Source organism: Chrysemys picta, chromosome 2 (genome assembly GCF_011386835.1).
Source record: "Chrysemys picta bellii isolate R12L10 chromosome 2, ASM1138683v2, whole genome shotgun sequence".
NCBI classification, from domain to species: Eukaryota; Metazoa; Chordata; order Testudines; family Emydidae; genus Chrysemys; species Chrysemys picta.
This window is the reverse complement of record NC_088792.1, coordinates 173,335,411-173,362,266: the sequence shown is the minus strand read 5'-3', so window position 1 is coordinate 173,362,266 and position 26,856 is coordinate 173,335,411. Positions and strand designations below refer to the sequence as shown.

General features: G+C 40.5%; 2 protein-coding genes across 17 annotated transcripts in view; one reads left to right on the top strand and one right to left on the bottom strand.

Annotated features, from left to right (window-relative positions):
- Positions 1–2,397, bottom strand: part of PRP4K (pre-mRNA processing factor kinase PRP4K) — a 53,420-nt gene extending 51,023 nt beyond the window's left edge. For all 11 annotated transcript variants that reach the window (XR_010598719.1, XR_010598720.1, XR_010598721.1 and 8 more), the window contains exon 1: positions 2,264–2,397. Coding sequence is in view for 1 of the 11 variants with exons in the window: in XM_042860580.2 (XP_042716514.1) it covers positions 2,264–2,301 (38 nt within the window). In the remaining 10 variants the exon portion in view is untranslated. The remainder of the gene's footprint in view (positions 1–2,263) is intronic.
- Positions 1,792–26,856, top strand: part of LOC101940313 (oocyte zinc finger protein XlCOF6-like) — a 28,519-nt gene continuing 3,454 nt past the window's right edge. Inside the window, exons 1-6 of one of the 6 annotated variants that reach the window (XM_065584896.1) lie at positions 1,792–2,438; positions 6,239–7,422; positions 11,032–11,128; positions 17,451–17,696; positions 18,802–18,885; positions 22,267–22,402. In XM_065584896.1, the coding sequence (XP_065440968.1) occupies positions 2,152–2,438; positions 6,239–7,422; positions 11,032–11,128; positions 17,451–17,696; positions 18,802–18,856 (1,869 nt within the window). In that variant the 5' untranslated portion in view covers positions 1,792–2,151 and the 3' untranslated portion in view covers positions 18,857–18,885; positions 22,267–22,402. The other 5 variants (XM_065584895.1, XM_008165364.4, XM_008165366.4 and 2 more) reach the window with 5 other exon arrangements.

The following is a 26,856-nucleotide window of genomic DNA, read 5'->3' as shown; positions in this document are numbered from 1 at the left end:
GCAGCTACACTGCTCTAGCACTTCATCACCTATACCAACGGGAAGGGTTCTCCCATCAGCGTAGGTTATCCATCTCCCTAAGAAACAACAGCTAGGTCAACAGAAGAATTCTTCCATTGACCTCATGCTGTCTACACTGGGTGCTAGGTCTGCATAACTACACCACTACACACCCCTACACAATGTAGCTAGGTCCACCTAACTTTTTAGAGTAGCCCAGACTTTAGGTCGACAGAAGATTTCTAGCAACCTAGTGCTGTCTACACTGGGGGTTAGGTTGGCATAATCACGTCTCTCAAGAGTGCAGATTTTTCATGCCATTGAAACATGCACCTATGCTAATGTAAGTTGCCAGTGTAAGTTAGCTCTATGTCAGTGGTTCCCAAACTGGGGTTCATGAACCCCTGGGGGTTCGCAAACTTTTGCAGGGGATTCTCGGGGGAAAAAATCCCTAATGGCGGACAGAGCTGTCCCTAGTGACCCTGGGCAGCACAGGCCCCTGGACTTCCAAGAGCTAAGCAGATCAAAGCAGGCAGATCTATCACACTGAGGAGATTGAAACTTCAAGACTCCTTATAAGAAATGGAAAGAGATGGATATTTTTTGCTGTTTTTTAAATTAAATAGGCAGCTAATATTGTTTTTTAAAATTATTATGAAGAACAAGTTTAAGCTTCATTGTAACATACGTTGTTTGCTTGGACTGCTCAAGACCTGAATGCTTGTGTAGAAGGAACTCTGAGTTGGCTTGTTAAATACCTTCATGCTGTTTCACATCTGATACTCCTGGGTGAAACATAGAAGCCTTGTCTTATAACAGGCTTATTCAAAGTGATACGAGCTACAAAAGTGATATCTTGGAAGAATGTTGCCGTTTTCATAATGTAATAAAAATACTGTCATGATCAATAATAATAATAAATATTGTGCAATAAGCATATCATAACAAATTTATATTTCCAAGATCAGTGCTTTTATAATTTATACGCCGGTAAAGGAGAAAATCCCTGGAAATATTTTTTTAGGAGGGGGTTCACGAGACCTGACATTTTAGTGAAAGGGATTCACAGGTTGTTGAAGTTTGGGAACCACTGCTCTATGTCCACATGGGAGGAGGGTGGGGAAGGGGGTTAGTCTGGTTAATGGATTGCCTGTGATCTCAGCAGGAGCACAGCAGCGCTCCTCCCCTGAGCATTCAGGGGTCCTGGGGTCTTTGGTGGCTGGGGTCCTTATGCTACGCATCTTCAGGGCACTTCGGCAGCGGGTCCTGGAGCGGGTGAAGGACCCGCCGCCGAATTTCCGCCGAAGATCTGGAACGGAAGGACACCGCACCGCCGAATTTCCACTGAGGGCGGCAAAATGCCGCCCCCCCCAAATCCTGCCGCCCATGGCGACTGGCTAGGGTCGCTTAGTGGAAGAGCCGGCCCTGGATCTCAGGGTAGTTGACACCTGTGCAAAGGGCTTCTGGAGATTTCACAAATGTATGGCGAGGCCCAGCCTGCCCCTTACAAGAGTCCCAGCCACCTGGAGTTCAGGCAGTCACTTTTAACTCCAGATAAAAGTCTCTAATAAAGACCAAAGTGCGAGAGATCCTTGCTCTCTCACAAAATGCTTTGCACCACGACTCTAACGCCCACAGCACTAAACACAAGACAAGCCTGGCCCTGGCCTCCTCACCCCAGAACGCTGCCCAGCCCGCGTTCCCCAAAGGCAGCTGCGGGTGCAGCGAGTATGGAACAGCCCCCAAGCTGCTGGATGCCCACACGCGGCGGGAGCCGGCCCCCGTTTCACTAGCGGGAGCAGGCCGGCGACGAGCAGCTCCAGCGCGGGAGGGGATTAGCAATACCCCTCCTTGGGGTGAGCAGCCAGTGTGAAAATCGGGATAGCGGCGAGGGATAAAAGGCGCCTATACGAAAAAAAACCCCACGAACATCAGGACTGACCCTCCCCCCCCCGGCATCTTAGCAACCACCCCTGGGCGCCCGAGGCGGGAAGGGAGGAGCACAAGGAGCCCCGAACTCCAAGCGTGTGCACGGCCTCTCCCCCTCGCGGCCTGGCTCGTGCTCGCTGGGGCCGGGGAAACGGACGCCGCGTGCGGTCTCACGCCAAAGGCCCAGCCGGGGCCCTCGCGACTCGCCCGCTCCCCCGGCAAATGAGCCTTAGCGACCGTTATAGCCACCTCCCGCCACAAGGCGCCTCATTGCTTCTCCCTCCCACTTCCCCCCCGAGAGGCGCCTTCCCAAAGGGGCCGCCCTGTCTCTTACTCGGGCTCCCGCAGCACAGACTCCACCGCGGCGGCCATTTTGAACTTCCAAACTCCTTCGCTGCTGCTGGTGAGACGGGGCCGCAGCGCATGCGCGATGGAGCGCCAAGGGTCGAGGCGAGGAAACGCACCAGCTCGGCGACCACCGGAAACGAACCTCACCCTCCAGCGAGGGAGTAAGTTACTTCCGGTGGATCTTTGTCTAGGGAGCGTCTTTAAAGAGCCACCTCCAGGCCCAGCAGCGCAATCCCAGAACAAGTGGTTGGGGAAGGGAGTCTTAGCCAGTCCCCGAGACTCAAGCGATCTGTACGCGGCGCCGTGACACTGGCAGCTGCATGGGGCGGGCGCACCCAGCGTTTGAGAGGTGGGTGGATGATGGTGGCGGAGGGGACAGGAAATTTGGGGTGATTATAGAACAAAGGGGAGCGGGTGAAAGGCAGGTGCTCAGGACTTCTTGGGATGTGTGGCCCCTAGATGTCACGCCAAATAAGAAATGGGATACTAAACTCTGAAAACCGGAGTACAACCAAAAACTACCAAGGTTGCCTGAATTTGTGGACATATGGAGTTAATTTAAGTAAAAGAGAAACTGCCAGGGAGCCTAGGGCCAAAGTACAGACATTGTCAGGGCCGGCTCCAGGCACGAGCCCAGCAAGCAGGTGCTTGGGGCGGCCATCGGAGAGGGGTGGCACGACCGCTGCTGCTGAATTGCTGCTGAAGACTGAAGCGGCGGCGGTAGAGATCGTGAATGCGGCTTTTTTTTTTTTTTTGGCTGCTTGGGGCGGCAAAAACCCTGGAGCCGGCCCTGGACTGTGGCTATTGTTGAATTATGTTTTATAAAACTTAATAGCTCATAAACAAAATTTCATCGTTTATTGTTTTAATGTCAGAGCAGGCTTAGATGAGCATCTGCAACCCAGATACTCAAGGCATTTGCAGCCTTGCCCTAATGTATTAGAAGAAGACAATGAGGCTATGTCAACACTATCACTTTTGTTGATATAACTTATGTCACTCAGAGGTGTGAAAAAAATGCACTGAGTTACACAAACAGAAGTGCCAGTGTGGACAGCGCTATGTAAGTGTGACACACTCTCCTGCTGACATACCTACCATGGCTTGTTGGAGGTGGTTTAATTATGTCAATGGCCATGGGAGAGCTCTTTCCCGTCGACCTAGAGTGGCTACACAAGCGATCTTACAGCAATGCAGCTGCATCCGTACAGCTGTGCCACTGTAAGCTCTCTAGTGTAGATATGGCCCTAAACTGAGTAGGAAGTCTTGCAAGATTGTCATGAAAATCTAGCAGCTAGTGATAATATTTGGGGGTGTGAATTATATTTTGCAGACATTTTTTAAAATAAATTATTCTGGATGGGAAAGGGAGACTTTTGTCAGCTGGAAAACAAAAATGAACCCCAGGTGTCTGGTTTCAGAGTAGCAGCCGTGTTAGTCTGTATCCGCAAAAAGAACAGGAGTACTTGTGGCACCTTAGAGACTAACAAATTTATTAGAGCATAAGCTTTCGTGGACTACAGCCCACTTCCACTCTGTATGCATCCGAAGAAGTGGGCTGTAGTCCACGAAAGCTTATGCTTTAATAAATTTGTTAGTCTCTAAGGTGCCACAAGTACTCCTGTTCTTTTTCCCAGGTGTCTGTTTTCATTTTCAAAATGGGAAGAAATGCAGTAAAGAAACAGCATAAGCACAGAAAATTAAACTAGATTTTAAAAATGGTTTCAGTTGTGATAATCTCGGGTGCTAATTATGCTAATACTTACTACTTCGCTATTATTACCTCATTCATTATAGGTACTAGATAATACTTAGCCCTGCCTTGAGTGCAGGGGATGGACTAGACGGCCTCTTGTGGTCCCTTTCAGTGCTAGGATTGTATGATTATGGCCTAGTTATTTCTTAGTCCTGCCTCAGTGCAGGGGATTGGACTAAATGACTTATTGAGGTCCCTTGCAGTCCTGCACGTCGATGATTACGTTCTGAAAGACTGACCAAGAACTGTGCTAAGCACTGCACAGAGTACAGGATGACAATATCGCGTTCCAATACCTGGTTCAAAGAGCTCATATACAACCATAAATTACAATGTGTTGGAGTATAAAGATGAAGAACCTGAAGCACAGAGGTTTAAATGACGGAGCTAAGCTCACACAGCGATGGGAACGGGGAGGCGCTCGCGGACCTCGAGCTGTCGCTGGTGTTTAAAGCGTTGAGAATTGGATTTCAAACGAGTCCTTCCGCGACGCTCTTGGGTGCGTCACTTTACGCACAGTCCCTTAGAGTGGGGAAGCCTGGTGTTATGGAGGGAGGAGGCGAGAGGGCTGAGCGCGCGCTCTAACACTGCCCCCTGAGTTCCGGGCCGGAAGCCGGAAAGCTAGCGGAGAGGGGCGTGTCTGAGCCGCGCAGGCCCGGAAACAGGGTGAGACTAACTCAGCAACATAGCCAGTGACCCCTGCAGAGTGGAATGGAACCTTCCTCCTTTCCCTTCACGGGCTGCTGACCCGGGCAGTGAGGGAGCGGCACGTGCTTTCAGTAGTGTCAGTCCAAGCGGCGGCGGCGGCGGCTGCTGGCGCGGGGGGGGTTGCTGGGGGAGGATGAGGCGCAGCCGTTGTAGCTGTAGGTGGTGCTTTGAGGTGACCGTGTGCCCTTGGCCAAAGCGTGGGGGGAAGCCGCAGGAAAAAGGAAGAGCAGGGAGGGGGGTCGAGCTGCCAAACAGGCGCAAGAGGGACCCGCCACTGATTGTCTTCCTCTGGCACTAGCCCCTGCAGCTACTACCTCCCTGGTTTTGCTGTTGAATCACTGTAGCAGGTACGGTCAGCTGGTTCTTCGCCATTCCCTCTCTAAGGGGAATTCACAGCGCCTGAAAACAAAATATAAGTAGAGCCCTGCAGTGGATACAAAATTTGTATCTGCACCTGATCCGTGAGGGGGAGGGATAGCTCAGTGGTTTGGCCTGCTAAACCCAGGGTTGTGAGCTCAATCCTTGAGGGGGCCATTTGGGGCAAAAATCTGTCTGGGGATTGGTCCTGCTTTGAGCAAGGGGTTGGACTAGATCACCTCCTAAGGCCCCTTCCAGTCCTGATATTTTATGATTCTGTGATCTGCAAACATCACTAGATATAAAGTAGACATCTGCAGATTTGCAGAGCTCTAAATATAAGGAGTGATCCTGCATTGGTGGGAGGAGGGGAAGGTATGCAGAGGGATGTACTACAGATGATCAGATCTAGGGCTTCCAGCTGCTGTGATGCATTCTGGATTATTTTATTGTTTATTTTAAAAGAATTGGGGAGGTTAACAGACTAAAGATATGTATTAAAAGGCACAGCCCTTTGTCAGTAGTGGATGTTCTGTATATGATATTTGTATCTTAATGATGCATGTTTCTATGGAAAAGGCTTTGCCATGGGATTCATAAATGTTATGCAAGTCCCAAAATGAATACACAACAAAAATCCAGTAGAGGAGAAAGTAGCAAATGGATTTGGAATTGTTTTTTTAAACATAAATCGTTTTCTAAAATCTCAAGTTTGAAGTTACAGAATAAATGTTTCATCCGTAATATTAATAATTGACTGAAGTAAAAAATGAACTGCTTTGTATGAGGCATTTAGGTTTAAATTTTCTACTTGCAAAACTTCTGTTGTCTTCCAAGAGGCTATGATTTCACCTTTGAATTTTATATACATGGATGCAATGTGGATTATAATCTGACCCTATGTCCTCTTGTTGTAGCATCTGAGAAAAGGCAGCCATAATAATTGAAGTATAAATATACCACAGCAGAGTATACATCAATCACTACTTGGGAAAATGTAAATAGGCACTTTATGTATATCTTGCTTAGTATTACTGAAGATTTAGGATAAATTATCTTCTTCTGGAGAAGATTGCTGACATACCAGTTTTGCAGATTATAGAACAGCAACTAACTGCTTTATTTATGTTTCTCTTATAGACTTGTGTACTTGCACTTTCTGAAGATGAATGAATTTAAATATAAATACCAATACATTCCTTCCACAAACCTACATTTACCTGAGGAGATCACAACATCCCGATTGTATGCCTCTGCAACAGAGGGCTTTGAAGCCCAAATTGCCAGCCTGGTGGAAATGTTTTTGGTTGAAGTGTACAGGTGCAAACTTTGTCAGTTCACAAGCAGTATCAAGAATAAAATCAGAACTCACATGACTAACATTCACAAACAAGGTAGAATTTGCCACATTTCTGAATGCCTTGAAATGGGCCCAGATCAAGATGAAAATGACTCATACAGCATAGGGGATGAAATCTGCCAAGAAAACAAAGAAAATGAAGAAAACCTTGCAAAGATATCATTTCTGTTGCCCATGTACCAAATGCTTCATAACATGAGCCCTGAATGCTGTGATGTGAGCCTGGGGAATCATAGTGATAATCCTAGTGTCTCTCATTCTAGTAAGGTAAACACACTATTTGAAGAAGAAGCAGGTCAGTTTCAGCTTGAGGAGCCCTGCTCTGTGGTGCCTAATCCCCTCTCATATTCCACAGACCTCAATGAATCTAAAAGAAGCAAAGATGAGGAGGAAGCCCAATCTGAACATCTCATGTCACTTGGCCTGTGTCGCATTTCCAGCATTAAAACGCAAACTTTAGAAGTACAAGTGAAAACAACTAAAGTTGAAGTCAAACAAGAAAATAGTAAAAGTCAGAAGAAGGTCAGACCTGAACACAGTGGCTTAACTCAGCCTTTGAAAGGTATTTGCACCTTAAAACTAAGTGCTGAAAGAATACAACACTGCAACATCTGTGACCAAGAACTGAAATCAAAGAGTGCTTATAAAATCCATGTTAAATGTCATGATGGGGACGAGGGCTTCAAATGTGTTTATTGCAATTGCTGCATGACTGAATGGAACTTAATGGAAAATCATTTAAAAACACACAAGCCAGTAAAAGAGAGCTACCGGTGTCTGATTTGCAAGAGAGTTTTTATGTCGCCAGGTGCATGGAAAATGCACAGGAACAACCATCATGGAAAACGTAATCTCTTTCAATGCACGAAGTGTTCATCTCTTTATGAAACTGAGCAAGTGAGAAATCTGCACGTATCTTGTCATTATGGTGACTTGTTTAAATGTCTGCACTGTGATTTTATTGGTAAGTCTCAAACAATTATTTTTCTCATACTTTCACCCTCATTATAACCCTGTCTATAAGCATAATGTATATTGGGAGTTACAAAGATGTACTTCTAGAGTTTCAGCATGTAGTATGATACCATCTGTGATGAGCTATAACAATCTTAGTGTTACGGGGAAAATGGTTACAGGCAGGAGCAATACAAATCTGTGTGTTTAATAAGCTTTTGCAAATGTACCTTTTTATGAAAATGTTACTGTGCTCTACAGAATTGCAGCTCATTTTAAACTATAATCTGTGGATTCATTCTCGCTCGCTCTCTTTCTCATTCATATATATAATATGAGAGAGAGAGAGAGAGAGAATTTTTTTTTAAAGTTAGACTTTAACTTTTCCTAGGACTTGAAAGTCATGTCACATGTGATGGGAAAAGTAACTTTACGGGGATTTACTCTGTCTCTAGTTTAATAATAACACTCTGCTGTTTTTATCTTTAAACCACTACATTGCCACTGTAAACATTAACTAAAACTTACGTGGCTGTGATGTAGCTATTATCTACATATTATGAATAGGGAAACTGACAAAGACCAAGTGACTTGCTTAGAATGACAGAATTCCTAGCTTCCAGTCTGGTTCTCAGTCCAATAGACAACATTGCCTTCTCTGACTTCAAATATTATTATATCAAATCATGGCATATAATGCAAAAATTCTTAGTGCCTGTTTCAGGCTGTTTTCTGCCACTTAAGTTTCTTCCTTCCCACTTTTTTGTTGCAGTCTGTCTGAAAGTGCAAACTGAAGCTATCTGTGTGGGTGGTGTTTGGAGAAAGTGCTATGGTGTCTTTAGCTATAGTCGGTAGTCGTAATAGCTTGTAAATGTAGTGAACTAGAATATCCGTTGAAGAATGAGGTGAGTATGATGGCACATGGAAAACAGGTTACTGTGATAATGACCAGGTTGGACAACTTGCTTGGAATGAAATCTTGTATAGAAAAGGATTTATTGCCCTCAGATTATGTGTTGATCCATGTGAGACTGAGGCACTAGTTTTGTCTGTTTTGATCTTGTTTGAGATTGCACGTACCTGGAGCTGGACCTCGTCTACAGAATTCCTGCAAGAAATAAAAATGACAGCTGAATCTTGTGACTTTCAGAATCAATTTCAAAACTCACTACTTCAAATTTCTCTTGGTAGTTTCTTCATACAAATGCACAACACCTCCACTTATTCATAGGCAAGCAAGAAATATATAAACTAATGAAACTGTTTCTCTTACAGGGTGGAAAGGAAGGTGGGGAGAGAAAGGGAGATAGTTATATTTATTTCTGTTTTAAAATAATTTGAAGTGCTCCAATTCTACAGTTATAGGAGTGACTATAAGTGCATATATAAACATACAACTTGCTCCATTCAGTGTAATGAACCATTAATTTCAAAGTCTAATTTTGTTTTTTTTAATGGAGACTCTCTATCCAATTAGTGTTTTTGTTTGTTTGTTTTTAGTTTTAGCCTAAGTGACTAGAAGTGGTTTGTTTTTATGTCTACACTATGCAACTTTTAGCGACACAGCCGTGCCGCTAAAAGGCATGCATTGTAGCCACTGTTTGTCAGCAGGAGAGAGCTCTCCCGCCGACAAAAAACTTCCATCTCCAATGAGTGGTGGTAGCTTTGTCAGCAGGTGAGCTCTCCTGCTGTTCATACCAGCGCTTTTCCTCTGCAAAACTTTTGTCATTCAGGGTTGTGTGTTTTTTTTCCATACCTCTGAATTCTGCTTTCAGCTACACTTGTGTAACATCCATTGACTTTGATTAGAAGTGTGTCTGTGTTTTTTAAGGGCAGAATGTGTCCCTTAATGTTAAATTAAAATACGATGTAAATATTTTTTTGAAGTGGACCTACCTATTAAAAGATGCCACCAGTGTCCATTATAACCTGTTTCATAAATATTTCAGGTATTCTTGCATTCCTCACAAAAATGCAAAGTGATCACAAAACTGAGCTCTTCTAAAAGGATATTGTATTTTGTTGAATTCTGAAGATGCTGAAGTGGAGAAACAGTAGAAGAATAGCAAGTTGTTTTCCCCCCCTTCTCCCCCCCCCAGATTATTATCTCTTAGTCATAATAGCCCATAGCAGATAATGGGACTCACTCTAATATTTAATCTTGGCAGAGATGCCAAGTCTACAGTTCTAATGAGTTTGTATAACTGAGATAATAAAGATCTACTTTTTCTCTATAGCAATGGTTTTGGAAATTGTAGTAAGTTTTAATTGCTGTGAAGTTTATTATTCGTAAGCTCTGAACTTGCTTTGGTCTTAAATCGATTCCTTGAGTTGCCCAGGAAAGTGAAAACTAGCTTTAACAGCTAATAACTCTGTGTGCTGCATACTTGTTCTGACTTTTAACCTCAAGGACAATTACAATGGTGACAGGGAAATATTTGTACAAGAATAAATGTTTTCTCTCTTTCCTATACTATTTTATCAGTTATGTTAAAATTTACATTAGCTTCATCCCATACCCTTATCCTACAACAAAACTATAGACTTGTCGCACCTTCGGCATACATTTTACATTGATTAGTATTTGTACTTCATTTAGCACCCCTTTCTGTCCCCCTCCCCCAAAATAAGAAAGAAAAAGGTAGTTTTAAACTGGCATTATCATTCTGATTCTCAATATAAACCTGTGACGGAGGACAGAAAGGCCCAAAGAACAGGTAATGGCACTAGCTTTCCACCTATGGGTCAGTATTCAGAATCTGCCCTTGATCAGTTAGACCAAAAGTTACCACCATGTACTGTCTGTTCAGTGACTATGTATAATAATTCTTTGTGTGAAAGGAGTTAGTGCTCTCAGTCATGTTTGCTACTGAACAGGTGTTCACATTGGCATTTTTCATAGCATTCTTGGAGAAGGGCCAAGAGCAGAGCGGGAATGGAAATGGAATTATTCTCTTTCACCCCTAAAGATGATCCCTTCAGATCAGAACTGGTGCTCTCCTAAACCTCGTGTGTTCTTTTGTTCAGCACTTCATGTGCACAATAATTCATGTAAAAATAAAAAGATGCACCCGTGGAGGAGTTGATGGTTCATTTCAGATTGTGACTTTGCAATCTTTTTGAGAGCTAATTCTTTATCCCCTCTTACTTGACATGTTTGGGGCTTTTTGGTCCCTAGCTCACTATATTATATAAAATTAAAAAGCAGGAAAAATTTTGTGTTTTGATGTTTCAGTTCCATCTTGGAGTTCTGAGTAATACATAAGCCGCTTAACTTTGCCATTATGGCTTGTTGTTACCAGCAGAACCCCATGATGGAATTATAGCTACATAATTCATAGTCCCCTGTTTGTTCTATTTATACAGCTAATGTTCTTCCTGAATTACTATACATACATACTACCAAACCATATTCACCCAGTGTAATATCACTGAAGTTATTGAAATTACACCAGTGATGAATTTGGCTCTCTCAAACAGATATATAGCTGAAAACAAGGAAGATTGTTGAACATGGTCAAATGTATAGTTTTAGAAGAATTAGTGATATTTTCTGTATTTACTTCTATTTCCTCTGACGCGGATATATTTCAATCATCTATGGCTTTTTAACACGCAGCGAGAGAGTGGAGTAAGGTCTACAAGCATCTTCGCACCCACAAATACAGTTCCAAACCACATCAATGCACCGAATGTGAAAGATGGTTCTTTCAAATGTAGGTAGCTCTTTAATTTGAATGCTTTACTAGTTGTTTGTCTCTTTTTCTAGTTTCTTGGTTATTAAAACACAGCAAACTATTTCATAAATGTTTATGTATCCTGTTACTGTAAATAGTGAAGGTGAAGGAATGGTAGAACCCTACATGTGAGTATTTAATATAAAAGGGTGAGGGAGTGGGAGTGTTTAAAGAAAAAAAAACAGGGTTTTAAAAATAATGTGGTGGAATTTGCTGTGTTCAGGAAACACCACATCCTGCTGCTGGTATCCGAGGGAGAGGGAGCTCTATAGTGGCTCCCTATGACAGTGACGTGAGGTGGGGAAAAGGTAACTTGGGTTCTGAATACAAAGGCTCTTATACTGTTATGGGAAAGAGGTCCCCTATGGGGATTCTGGACATTGGTGATGGGGGAGACCAGAATAGGTACCTTCAGTACTCCTCCTTTAGCCCCCCTCCCCTTCCAGATACCATTAGGAAGGGCAGAAAAGAACAGGCTCCACATGGTAGTGGGATTTTGGTGGCCAGCAGAGGAGAATGGCGGCATGAGACACCCAAACTACAACAGCCATGAGAAACTGGCAGCATTTCCAAATCAAAACTTTAAGTTTTCAGCTAAAAGTTTGTGATTTTCTGGGTGCTGGTTTTGTTTTGTTTTGACAAAGTCAAAATTTTTCAGAGAAAACAGATACTTTCCATGAAAAATGTAATTTAGCCAAAACCCAGTTTTCTGTCCAAAGAGCGTTTTGAATAATAATAATAATTAATAATAAAAAGTCATCTAGCCCTACCTGGTAGTGACACATTTACAGCCAGACAGCTTGTCTTGAGCAGTCAAGCTGCTTCCTACTACCAACAGGTAGCTGCAGGAGGCTTTCTTTCCATCATAAGTTTGCAGATACCACCAAACTGGGAGGGATTGCAACTGCTTTGGAGGATAGGATCAAAATTCAAAATGATCTGGAAAAACTGGAGAAATGGTCTGAGGTAAACAGGATGAAGTTTAACAAAGACAAATGCAAAGTGCTCCACTTAGGAAGGAACAATCAGTTTCACACATACAGAATGGGAAGAGACCGTCTAGGAAGGAGTATGGCAGAAAGGGATCTAGGGGTTATAGTGGACCACAAGCTAAATATGAGTCAACAATGTGATGCTGTTGCAAAAAAAGCAAACGTGACTCTGGGATGCATTAACAGGTGTGTTGTGAGCAAGACACGATAAGTCATTCTTCCGCTCTATTCTGCGCTGGTTAGGCCTCAACTGGAGTATTGTGTCCAGTTCTGGGCACCGCATTTCAAGAAAGATGTGGAGAAATTGGAGAGGGTCCAGAGAAGAGCAACAAGAATGATTAAAGGTCTAGAGAACCTGAACTATGAAGGAAGGCTGAAAGAACTGGGTTTGTTTAGTTTGGAAAAGAGAAGACTGAGAGGGGACATGATAGCAGTTTTCAGGTATCTAAATGGGTGTCATAAGGAGGAGAGAGAAAACTTGTTCATCTTAGCCTCTAAGGGTAGAACAAGAAGCAATGGGCTTAAACTGCAGCAAGGGAGGTTTAGGTTGGACATTAGGAAAAAGTTCCTAACTGTCAGGGTGGTTAAACATTGGAATAAACTGCCTAGGGAGGTTGTGGAATCTCTATCTCTGGAGCTATTTAAGAGTAGGTTAGATAAATGTCTATCAGGGATGGTCTAGACAGTATTTGGTCTTGCCATGAGGGCAGGGGACTGGACTCGATGACCTCTTGAGGTCCCTTCCAGTCCTAGAGTCTATGAATCATCAGCAAGAGGCAGGATTTTCTTCTTATCTAATAGATAGAAGGCTCCCTAAAGCCCCACAAATATATCATGGTCTTAAAATTTGATTGTATCACATGCTTTTTGTCATCCCTTTGAAAATCTGCTGAAATTTGAGCAAAAAAAAAAAATCACAGTTCACATAAATTCAATAGAGACTTCTTAGATTTTAGCAAGTTAAATTCCCCAAAGATTTCATCTGCACTGGGCACACTCCAGCCCAATGTTCAGCAGGACTTTCCTTGGAATTGCAGCCATGGGCTGCTACAGACTGTGCTGGGTCCAGCTCTGGGCACCTGAACTGAGAGCAGGGGACCTCTCTCTCCTGTGACCTCCTGCTGAGCCCCAGTGAGGAGAAAGAAGTTACCTGATACAAATGCAGTGGTCTTGTTGGGCAGGGTCAGGGTTGGGAAGTAGACTGGAACAAGAAGCTTGGGGAAAGGGGTGAAAACTGGGATTGAGATTTGGGATGGGCAAAAAGACTGGTATTGGGTGGGCGAACAGACTGGGACTGGGAACCAGAGGGGCCAGAGGATGGAGGGGAGAGAACTGGGGGAACATATCTGACAAGGGGAAAACCTGTAGGGAGAACTGGGACTGGCTGAGTAGAAAGACTGGGACAAGAACTGAGTGGCGGGACAGAGATTGAAACTGGGAGCCCGTGGTGATGGGCCACATGGGTAGAGGAGGCAACCGGTGGCCAGGGTGAGGAGAGAGAGAGAGATCAGATATGGGGCTGAGGGGGAACCTGTGACTTGCTGGACAAGGCACCTGAGGGTGGGAGTGGGTTGGGTGAGGGGAGACTAGGATGGGGATTCTGGAGGGATGAGACTTGCAGGGATTCTGGCATTTTTCTAACTTCTTTCTCTTTTGAGCACTTAACTTTGCAACCTTAATAATCTTTGAATGTAACATTTGTGTGTGATATATTAATGAGATTTGGGGGAAATGGCAAGATTAGTAACTTTTAAAGGAAACTGACAAAAATCCATCAACTTTAGCAATATGTGCTCAATGCCATTAGCAACCAGGCTGAGAGGCATTCAGCACCTTGTTAATTAAAAGCTCGCATATTTCTTCCTTAGCTCCTGGGACATTCAGACCCTCTAGGGTCGCCGGCTTCAGCTCCATCATGACACCTTGTTGGTGATGTCATATTGACCACCGCACCCCGCTGGAGCATGGAGCTGGTATATATTGTGGGTGGAGGGTCAGGTAAGTGCCTTTTTATTTTTAACATTAACTTGAATAGTTTTTTAATATTTTATCCTCAAAGGGATAAAATATTTTAAAATCTTTGCAAAACTGTGTAATACAATTAAAAATTGGCATTTTTCTGCCCCATCTACTATAGTAGTAGGCTGAGTAATCCAGCCTTTGCGATACTGACAATACAATGGTTGCTGGGGCATCACACTAGAGAATTGGCAATCCAGGTGAGGCTGGATGACATTGGCTGAAGTGGGGGAGAAAAAGACACACTTTTTCCCCCCTAGGTAACAACGTGCTGAATGCCTCTCTGCTTCACAAAGCTGTTGGGGGGCATTTAGCACATATTGCTAAAGTTGATGGAATTTCACAGGTCACCTCCTAACACTGTTGCTTTGTCTTGGGTTGGTTATATTAATCATTAATATTCATGTAACAGCTAATATCTTATTTTCTGTTTTTCTTCACTTCCTACACTTTCAAGATTTTTTGTTGTTGCTAAAATAATCAGCTCATTCAAGTGTGATAAACCACATACAAACTCTCAATGAATACGCTGTAAACAACAAAAATACGGTTATGAAACCAGGTGTCAAATAAAATAGTTCTCTGTGAAGTTAACTTTACTTGCCACAAATGAAAGTATTCTTACTCAGATTTGTTTGCTTCTGTTTTTACACTGACATGCAAACATCAGCTTCCCCTTCCCTCCCAAAGGGCCATTGCCAGATCTTTTTAAGCATATGATATGACTACACAGCAAACAAAATAAGCTTATCTGTGTTGGTCCTGGGATATTAGAGACAAGGTGGGTGAGGTAATATCGTTTATTGGACCAACTTCTGTTGGTGAAAGAGACAAGCTTTTGAGCTTTACTGAGCTGCTCTTTAGGTCTGGGAAAGATAATGTCACAGCTAAATACAAGGTGGAACATATTGTTAACAAACTTTCTGAGGAACCATTCAAGGTGAAGTGGCCCATTAACATCTCTTCAGTTATAGGACAAAAAAACATGCTAAACAATCTGTTCCACCTTGTATTTAGCTATGACAATCTGAGGGTATGTCTACACTGCAACATGAGCCCGTGTTTGAGCCAGAGCTCAAGCGTAACCCTCTTGCGTCTACACTGAAAGTGTGCTAACCCAGGGCTCAGACCCAGGATCCCAACCCTGTAGGGCTGGAGGGGCCGAGCTTGAGTCAAGCCAGCACCCAGGGGCCAAACCCTTTTACTTTGCAGTGAAGATGCAGCCTATATACCTTTCCCAGACCTGAAGAAGAGTTCTGTGTAGCTTGAAAGCTTGTCTCTCTCACCAACAAAAGTTGGTCTAATAAAAGATATTGCCTCACCCACTTTGACTCTCTAAGATTATTTTACTCCTTCCAACCTTGACAAAATATACTGCCTATTTAATCCTTCACATACTATTGTGCCTATACTTATTTTCAAAGACAATATCTTTTATTAATGCAAAAATGTGCCTATCACCTGGTTTGATCTTTGATGCCAGTTTTGCATGAGAGAGTTATTTCCACAGGCTTTACATGATGATTCAGATTTCAAATGGCGTAGTAACAGTTTAGTAGTTTTTGGCAGTAATACACCAGAAGTATCCATATTTGAACAACAAGATAAAATAATAAAAGTTTAAGGGTAAAATGACAGGGCTAAATTCATTCCTATTGTAATTTAATTAACCTCAGTAGAATTACATCAATAATAAATGTTGCCTGTCGTGCTTATCTGTATATATGATTTTATTATTAAAGGTTAAACTGAAGACGTATCTAATGCTGTATATTGAAGGAAAGCTGAACACATTTCCATAAAAATATTTATTTAAAAAATAAGTAATAAATTATCATGAATTCACTGGGTTCCAAGATTGCAGCTGCAGTTTCAAACTGTGCATAAAAGACTCTCATCCTAAAGAGTTTTCCCCTCCACCGTTGACTCTTTTTCCTGCTGTTTCAACTAGTTGAATTCAAGAAGACACTGTTTCTGAAAGAAGGGGTATACTTTGTATATTTTTATAGCCTCTCCCGATTAAAGTGGTAACATTTTTCTGACTGATTATCACAGAATTTTAAAAACAAAAAAAAATCCACAAACACTTTTAAAGAAGAGATCACCACATGAGAAGTATTGAAGTCCCCTAGCTCAATAATGGCAAGTCAAAAGTAGTCCTCTAACTATGTATTATTGGTAATTGCATAGCAGAAAAAGAAAACTGGTTTAGATTTAAAAACAAAAGTTGACTTTTCAATAACTATAAAAAATAAGTAGCAGAGAAGCAGAACCAGAAAGTGATGTCCTGGTTCCTAAAACATGCTATTCTATTTGGGCTTCTCTACACTGGCAATTTACAGCGCAGCAACTTTCTCGCTCAGGGTTTTTTTTGTTTTGTTTTAAGAGCGCTGAGAGCGCTTTAGTGTTGCCAGTGTGGACTAGTCCTAATACTCCACAAGTACTCATTGTGGGTTCCTAATTGTCTTCTGCAGCACTAACTGTTCCCAGGTAGTAACAATTGTTGGACCTGGTTTATCTTTCTTAGGTCTTCACCTTAATAATGGTACTATACTAGTATATTATGAAAGTACTACTTACAAGAATGCTAACCTCACCTTGTAGAATGTGAGTAAAAATTATATATAAACACACCTCTACCTCGATATAACACTGTCCTCGAGAGCCAAAAAATTTTACCGCATCATAGGTGAAACCGCATTATATTGAATTTGCTTTGATCCACTGCAGTGCACAGCCCCGCCCGCCCCGGATCACTGCTTTACCGCGTTATATCAGAATTCGTGTTATATCGGGTCGCGTTATATCGAGGTAGAGGTGTACCATACTGTAAGACATTTGCTTAACCATATTTTTTGCAATATTTAAAAAACATAAGCAGTTACTAGATTAATATAATTTCAAGGAAACGAGTTAAATATAACTTCGTCCTGTGTCTAAGTACTAAATGTTTGAATATCTTATCTAGTTGCTTGTGGGAGTCATATATATAATGTGTGTACGTATGTATGTATGTATATAAAAACTTCATGTATCTAGCATGGAATTGTGATATGTTAACAAGTCACTTGCTCACCCATGAAACCAACGCTATTTCTAAAATACAATTACATCTTCACCTACCTTTGAGAATGTTTTATCCCAAACTAATGAGATGTTTTCCGCCACTGAAGATGATACAGTTTATTTTGATTGACTTACACTTTTTTTGGTGGGGAAAGGGAATTCTTAAGTCTAATTCTGGCTTGGGTTTTAATTTGTTTATTTGTATTTCTTTACTGTCCACCCAGAGCTGAGCTGAAAGAGCATATGGCAAAACACAAAACTCCCAGACCCTTCCTATGTTCATTATGTGGCCAAGCATTTAAATATAGACGTCAAATGAGCAGGCATCACAAACATGTCCATCAAAGACAGAAAGGGAAAGAGATGAAGAAAAGAAAGAGAACGGAGAATACTCTTGTGCGCTTGGATACAAAAAGAACAATTAGAACAAAAAAGAACTCAAATGAATTTGTGTGCAGCATCTGCAACAGGTAAGGCTTATGCTATAATTAGGTTCAAACTCTGTTTTATGCTTGCAAATAGTCCTATAGACTTCCATTTTAGGATTATTATTCAAGTACTGTTATTCACTAAGGGCAATATTTTCAGAGAGAGGGGCCCACAGTTAATCTGTAAAAATAGGCACTCTCTTGGTATAGCTGTGTATACAAATAGGTCTGTAGTTGGGCTACTCACATGAATAGAACAAGCGGGGGGGGGGGGGGGGGAGAGGAGTGTTACCACATGTGTGCGACAGGTTTTCTTATGCAATTTTTATTTTACTTTTTTGTCAATACTGTTGTTACATACAGTAGATTTTCTAGTTGACACCTTTTAAAAATATTAACTGAATATGGGTGAGACTTACTGCGTTTGTGTGTCTATCACTATGGACCTGACTTTCAGAAAGAGAGACCTGATGTTTGCAAAAATGTATGGTTACATGTGTTATATTTAAATCTAACATTATTAGATTATTATTAGATTAAATGTTAAATATTGTTACATGCTGGGTGAAACCTTGTTATGAACTGAGTTTAAAGAAAAACTCCATGAGGTTGATGAATATGAACTCACCCTTCAATTAGCATAAGACAAATACTCCCCTCCCCCCCCCAACCTAAAACAAAAGAGTTATGTGAACCTGCCCATGGGTTTTAGACTGGGTGGGCAGAGGGGTTTTGCTGATTATTTTTTGGGGGGTAGTGGGTGGGGGGAGTGAGAAAGAAGAACAGAAACTGAGAGACGGAGGCAAAAGGCAAGCCAGCCCCCCATGTAATAACCTTGCTACCCCCTCAGGGGTCCCAACCCCGAGTTTGAGAACCCCTGCTTGTATTTTCTATGAGAACCTTTGTATATTCCAGAAGGGGGCAGCAAAGGGCTAGTATTGTTTTGTTCTCCCCTTACAAATGCTGTTTTTATTTAATGCTTTACTCGTTATATAAATTTTAATACAGAAAACACATAAAATCACAAAGCTCCAGTTTAAACATATGGAAATTCAGAGATAAGGATGTACCTCTGTGCTTTTTTCATTTATGCCTTTGTATTTCAGTGGGCTCATAACAATGATTTTTTTTTTTCTTCTTCCGCTAGTATAGTATGTCTGATACAAAACCAGGGCGACTTAATGTGCGATCCGCTAGTGTGATGTTCATTCAAACCCTGGCTTGCCATGCAGTAAGTCTCCATGTGGACAAGTCCTTAAATAGCTTATGGAAATTTACCAAATCATTAATTTGGAGTATAAATATTGTTCAATGATCACATTAGCAGTTGCTAATTGATATCTAATATGTTACGTTTCTTAAGTGCCCTAGAGAGATTACTTTCCTATGCATGTCGTAGAATTTGAAAAAAAGCCAGGTGCTAGATTTCAGTGAAACATCTGGCATTAACTGAGTACTAACAGATAATTTCATTTTCTGTGACTGAAATAATGTTAGTTGAATTTAAATATTTCATTGGTTTTGTTTTAAATTGTTTTTTTCTGATTTATCTTAAAAGAAGAGACGTGATCTGATTCTACTGAAAGGAACATATTTACATTTAACTCTATAAACCTACTTTTGCAGAACAGCCTGTGAATTTTTAGCACATCACCACCAGTAATTTTGATATTCATTTATATTTTTATTTTTAAAAAGTTCTTTTTAAGGAGAAATATGTATACTTGGAACTTCTGTAACCCATGTGGTAGAGAAGCTGGATTTCAAGTCACAGGATTGCATTTAAAGGTGCTCTGGAACCAGTCTTGCTCTTGTTGAAACTAATGGGATCAGGCCAAATGTCAGGTCAGCTTTGACCAAAATATAATGTGTATATATATATATTTTTTTTTACACCAAAAAAATCTTCATAAAGCCTAAGATTAAATGAAATGGTTATTTTTTTTAATTCTAGTGGAAACATTTTTTAAACTAATATTCTCCTATAATGTTAGCCACCCAGTTTTATTGCAGTATCATGCAAATATATATCATAAAAGCGAACCTGATGAGAAACTAACCAGCAGCACAAATTAATCTATCTAGTCCATTCCATTGATCAGTCTGAGAGAAATTCAACAAGTAAGCATCATAAATGATGAAAAGTAAATTAGAGGTAAATTGCTTTGATAATTAAAACTGAACAAGTGGTGTTTTTAACATAAATAAGGACATTTCCTACTTGCTAACTTATGTAAATATTGTACATATAATCCATGCCTTTTTTTTTAAAAAAGGTGTCTGAAATACCCCTATGGTGTACTGCTTATTTTCCTCTTAAGGGTGAAAATGAGTTGTCCCTGCTGTAATTACATGTAATCTAAGTATTTTTTTCTCCTTATACTTACACTCATAAATCATCTCCTCTAGCATTATATTTAAAAAAAAAAAAGACACAGATCAATATCTATGGCTCTTTGGGTCATTCTATGCCACAAACACCTGAGATGAGACCACAAGGTTATCGGAGTCTTCATGTGTCCCCTTAAATCATTTACAACTGTTAGAACCATGCATATAAACTATTTGTTTTAACTACAGTTCAAACCAAAAGAATCTTCTCTTCAAGTCACGTGATTGAGTGATGGAACTGGGTTGCTCAACTAAATCATTGTGAAATAGGTATCTCTTAAATACATAAAGATAGTGCTTTGATTGTGATTGCAGTGAGCAGAAGCAGTGACACAGAATGTTTTCCTATTCAGTGAATGAGAGTACTTATAACTTTGAATTACCGTATGTGCGTGGCTGTTTGATTCCGAAAGGCATTATGGAAATTAGACAGCATCTGTGTTTTTGAGCTGTGTATTTATTTTGTAGCTCTTTTTAAAAAAAAAAAAAAAAAAATCCTTCGAATTCTAGATCTGTGAAAATCTACTTTTGCAGTAAGGCTTTACAGTTGGTCACAAATATTTAGAGGAAGGAAAAAAGTTGGTGTAACAAATATTATTTAGAATGGCACAGCTTGCTTTTCATAGATGGCTGACGTGTTGAAATCCGCTGTTTAAATCCAATTATTTCTTCTCAAGCTTTTGATTTTACTGAAATCATTCTTTTATTCAAGATTGCATATCTTCTGTGAACAGCACGGTTTTTAACAATTTTCTTTTTTAACCGCTTTCACTTCCCCTATGGAAATGATGGGCTTATATCCTCTAAATGATGCAAGCTTTATTTCTGCAGTGCAAGCAAGTGTTAAATTACACACGTCTGAGAGTTCAGTCCATTTTTCCATCTTTTTGTTTTGAATTTTGATGCAGCCAAACATCCTTTGAAAAGTTAATTATAAATTAAGAGTTAACTAAACTGGAAATTTTTATTAATCTTCTGTTTGGTTTTTTTGCATGATTGACATCTCAGAGATAAGGTAAACTGCTGTATGTAGTAAATTTCAGAAATCAGTGAAAGAGCAAAAGTACTACAATATCAGACTTTTAAAATAGTAAATCTGCATTATGAAATATGTATGTTATAGCTTTATTTTTAATATATTGGTTGTAAGCAAAATAGTCAATGGGTACTAGTAATGTGTGACTTTAGTGCACATATTTTGGGGTTAGCATTTACCTTAACAGTTAATGTACAGGAATGTATCAGAATGAAAATGATTTTTCTATAATAGTGTTGATCAAGAAACTTGAAAATGTGGAGGGCCAAATTTTAATCTCTCTGAAATCAATTGAGAAGATTCCCATTGACTTCTGTGGGACCAGGATTTGACCCAAATCTTTTTTTGCTTATATTTTTTCTAATAAAACTTATAATGGAGGTATATTTTACTAATTAAAAATAAGTTGCCTGCATTATAGGCTTGATCCTGCACTTCTTGCTTACCCACAGTTCTCACTAATGTTGCTGGGAGTTGGGGAGTTTTAGGTGCTGAAAACATATAGATAGGCAGTTTGTGGGCATGAAGGATTGATGGCTCTAGAAGAAGTGCCAGACCCTAAATTCACATGAACAGCAATAGAATTTATGATATCTATATTACTGTTCAAACATTTACATCTATGTTTAATAGTAAAAAAACTCTCACTTCTTCTTTTTAAGAGGTATAAATCCATACATCATTCAGAGGTGTACTTTTCAATGTAAATAATTGCAATGTACAAGAGTAAAAAAGTGGGTCAGGTAGCTGGGAAGGTAGTACTTACCATTGATACCAATGGTTTTTAGAAGCTCAGATTGGATCTCTACTTTTTGCTGCCCTACACGGTCAATTGAATGTCACATTATGTGCATAGGCTGCCAGTAAATTACCTGTGCATAGATTATGCATATTTGGGCCATTCTATGCATTAATATTTTAAAGGTAAGACAATTATTAAATTAAATATGTTTAACTACTGTGAGGACTGAAAAAATCGTTGTTCTTTCATTCTCCCTCCCCTGATTATATTAATCTATACCCATTAAACTAACAGCTATAAATAACAGCCATAAAAGTCATTAAAGGGCTACAATAACACAATTGGATGCTATAACTGAGAAATGTCATCTTTCTGGAACGTTTATCCAGGAAAAAAAGATGATTTTTTTTCAGCTGTGACAAGGCTTATTTCCTCTGTGGCAGGAAGTGTTCTTCAAAACTGGCTCTACAGAGACACATGGGAATACATGCTGGCATCAAACCCTTTCATTGCCAGCACTGCGAGTACAAAACTAGGCTAAAGGCCTCATTGATACAGCATATGCGCATCCATACTGGTAAGCTCTGTGTGTGCATTATGTTCTCACTTACAATACACTGTATTTTTTTTTTAAAGTGTTGATTGTTTTGCAGTATGAGAGTTTGGACCTCTCTCTTTGTTCCTCAGCAAGTATTTACAGTGGTTCTAAGGAAAGAAGGTACTCTGGCTATGATAGCGAGTATACAGCACTTAGTTTTTGTCCCTGATTCAGGAAAGTACCCCAGTTAACTATGTATTTAAATTTTATCTATTTATTTATTTATTTATTTAGAAAGTATTATACGTTTACGAATCCTTGCCATGTAAATATTAAATACAATACAATAATCATTACAACAGTGAGTTCTGTTTAGAGACATTCTACAATAATACAGTTGTCAGATCTGTCTATTTAACAGGATGTTACTATATTACAGAGAGTGCATCATTATGCTTATGACATGTCATGTCTAGTGATTTTTGCTGAGTGAAATTTCTGATTACGTATATTTAACAGTCCAGGCATGTCTATAACATGTTAATATTAAAAAAAAAATGGACAAGGTGAGGTTTTTTTAAATTATTTTGCTGTGTGTGTGTGTGTGTGTGTGTGTGTGTGTGTGTGTATACATTGTCTGAGTACTGAATAAATTATAATCAAATATCTAAGCCCTAGTCTACACTGGGGGAAGGGGAGGGGATGGATCTAAGTTTGGATTGTTAGAAAGTTGGGGAGCCTCTCCCATGCAGATCCTGGCTGACCACTAGTCTGCCCCGTCCATGTGTGTCCCTGCAGACCCCAGACCCCCTGTGGCCCGGCACCCCCCCCCCATTCCCATTCATCCCCTGGCTCAATGTTGTCACCCCACTACTCCTCTGTTCCCGTCCCAGTCTGTCCCCCCCCCCGACTAGCTCTTCTGATCGCCAGTCTGTGTGACCCACCCAAGCAGCCTCATGTGCCCTGCTCTCTCTTCCTCCCCCATATCCCATGCCTCCTCACCTGGCCCTGCAGGCAGAGCACTGTGAGGAAGGCAGCTTCTGCCCCCTTCCTCTCCGGGGCTGGCTGCTTCAGCCCATGAACCAGCTGCCCTCTTTTCTGGCACCACATCAGCTCCTAGTGGGTGTAATGTATAATTGCAGCGTGATCCCTCTTGCGGCTTCTCTTTTCCTCCCCATCAGAATCAATTATTCGGGGGGGGGGGATCTGCGGCAGACATTAATCCTGCACTTGTGCAGTGGTGTAGAAATCCCCCCCCCCCCCCCCCCCCAAGTATTAGGTGTCTAACGGTAAGGCCTGGTCTACACTAGAAAATGAAGTCAGCTTAACTATGTCGCTCAGGGATGTGAAAAATCCACACCCCAAGCAACAACAATTAAACTGACCTGATCCCCTGTGTAGAAAGCGCTAAGTCGACAGGTGTATTCTTCCATCAACTTAGTTACCATCTCTTGGGGAGGTGATTACCGATGTCGGTGGGAGAACCCCTCCTGTCAGCGTAGGTAGTGTCTGTGCTGAAGTGCTGTAGCATTTCAAGTGTAGACGAGGCCTGAGTTTGATTTTGAAAATTTTGGCCTCTCTGAGATTCAGTTTCCCCCTGAGGATTAAAGAGTCTATATACTGAGTCCAAAATGAGGATCATTATTTATTTTATTATTATTAAAAGACAATACAGAACAAAATCTACTTTATGATGAACCAATACCAAAAGTACATGTAAAGCACTGGAGATGGCAGTGTCCTGCATGTTTGCATTTATAATGGTTCCAATGGAGAATTAGAGACCCACTGGTTAAAAATCATATATTTGAGGGGAAATACTACCTTACCAGTGTTGATGTTGTTAATAAGTTAACTTGTTAAAAATGAAATAAGTTAATATATTTTTTTAAGTTTTCACCATTAACTTGAATTGTCTGTGTTTTGCATTTGGGTTTGAACCTGAAAATAGACTTATAGTTTAGTTTTTTCTTTATAGTCTGTTTCACTTTCATGTTCTCCTATATTAGATAAATGTTGTAAAATATGCAGGTAAACGTTTAGATCAAAGCATGTGTGCAGATGGGCGTGCATGCAAAATTTCTATGTGCACCAAAAGGAGGAAGCCCTTAATGTCCTCTGCTTTTTAAGCATTATTTTTTTGTGCTCATGCTAAAAGGTGTCCATGCTACTTTTACAAAAAAAAATTAATATCCTGGCTTCACTGCTAATGCTGTTTCCTGTTGCTTTTTGAGAACTTCTGTTCTACCTCCTCTTCAATTTGCAAGAAACCGTTTTTAACTGGTGTTAACCTAGTGACTTAAAGTAGGCTGAGAGTTAGCATTCTGTATTCATGGGGCTGATGCAGGAAAAGCAGCAAGGATAAAAGTCTTTTTAGCAGAAAAGTAAACTGATCTTCAGTTTGGAAATGGAGTTAGTCAATTTACCTCAGTTACACTTCATGTGATGATTTAAGGTTAAAGATGTCCATTACCAATAAGTGATCTACCTTGAACTAGAATTGTCCTGTTGTGCAAGAACATACTTTTTATTTCAGGTTTTATTTATTGCAACAGCTTTTACATAGATATTCAAGTCAAGTGTGTTAGATTACATGTTGTAACCATTCAGTACCTGAGGGAAGGGCATTGGAAGTTCACATGGGAACCAAGGCAGCTCTTGCCATGGATGCAGCCTGCAAGTATATGATCCACACCTTGTAACTGGCCACAGAGTCACGAAGGCCTCTCTTTAAGTCATTTGCAGTACATCTGATCACTCTACAACTGAAGCGATTTGAGTTTTGCCCGCAGATGCCGTAGAAGGTCAAAACCAGAGGACTGAACTATTAGATCTGTCAAAACATAGGCATTGACTGTGTTTGAAGCTTGTTCTTGTTGATGCAGCTACATTGCCCTCACATAAGTAACCCATAAGTAACCTGCTTTGGCAGTGGAAACCTAAGCTGCTACTAGCAGGCCAAACCTTCCATGTCCTGGCTAGCATAAACTCTCAAGTGATCTTATTTCAGATGGGAATATGTAAGAGACAAGCCAATGGGTCTGAGGATATTTTTTTAATGTTCTGGTGATTTCCTTTTGAATCCTTCATCCCTCCAGCCCCCATTCGTCATTTATGTGAACATGTCCCCTGCTTTCCATATTTTGATAGGTGAGAAGCCTTTCAAATGTGAAATCTGCTCTTATGCCTCAATTGATGCAAGCTCTCTGCGCAGACATTTCAGGACTCACACAAGTGAGAGGCCCTACAAATGTGAAATGTGCTCGTACAGTTGGTAAGTGTAAATAGTCCCCCTTGCTTGGCCAGATTTTTCACAGTATAACTATGCAGTTTTTAAATAAAATATTGTTTCCTACATACTCTGCCCATCAACAAAAGAGCCAGATATTTAAATTCACTCCCATAGACAACTGAGTCATTTGATACAAAGAGCTAATGAATAGTTTAGTTTTTCTAAGTGGATGTTTCTAACCCCTTTATCTCTGCTTCTGCTTAATTTCTACTGACATTGTACAGGCGACGAGGGAGGATATATGGAATCGGAAGATGATAAATCTAAAAATATCTGAGGGAAAATTGAGATGATATCTGTGTCTCATGGGGTACTGGGATTATGACAGAAGAACATGTTTCTATACATTCATTCAGTGAATGGGAGTCTCTTCACACTGTTACGTCAGCTTCACTAGGTCTTTTCCTCATATTGATTTCTTCTGCCAGTTTGCTTGTAGTGCCACCCACACCGCCCCCCCAAAATTTGGAAAAATGTCATATTACTTAAGGCATTTCTCATTGTGAGGTTGTACACGTGTCTTTTGTTCATTTGGCAGTGTTTGCACAGTACTGTACATTGTATCAAGTATAGAAACAATAGGTAATTTTGGCAAAGCTCAAATACATTTTGAAGTATGTTACAGAGCATTTTGTAGTGTGTAAGGTTACAAAAGGATAACTTAAATATTTTACATTTTTATGTCTTTGAACATGGTACTATATGTTAAATGAAATACCATTTGCGTCTGGATGTTTAAACTTCAGAGGTTTAAACTGAGAGAGGTTTTGTCTGCCGTACCCATTTGCTGGTTTGTTTGGTTGAAAGGACTATTATATAACCATCAATAGTAAATCATTTAGCATTGGATGAGATTAGGCTTGCAAAATTGAAGTGTTACTTCCAAGTTGCCTTTAGTACCCAAGTTCAAAATGGAAACACATCCATCAAATAAGTGGTAAAATAACAAAAACACCAAATTTAGAGTAAACTCCCAGCCCCCTGACCTACATTGTGAGCCTTGCAGTAACTGAACACAGGAATAACAACAACAAAAATGTCTCTTCCTAATCTTCATGACAGTTACACTGAAATTAAGAACTCTAAACATTGTCCAGCTTTGGTGATAAAAAATGAATTAAATTCAAGAGTTGGCGCAGATAATTCACTGCCAAATTGAGACAAAAATAGGACACATTCATTAGCAGATGACCGCCTTCTTAG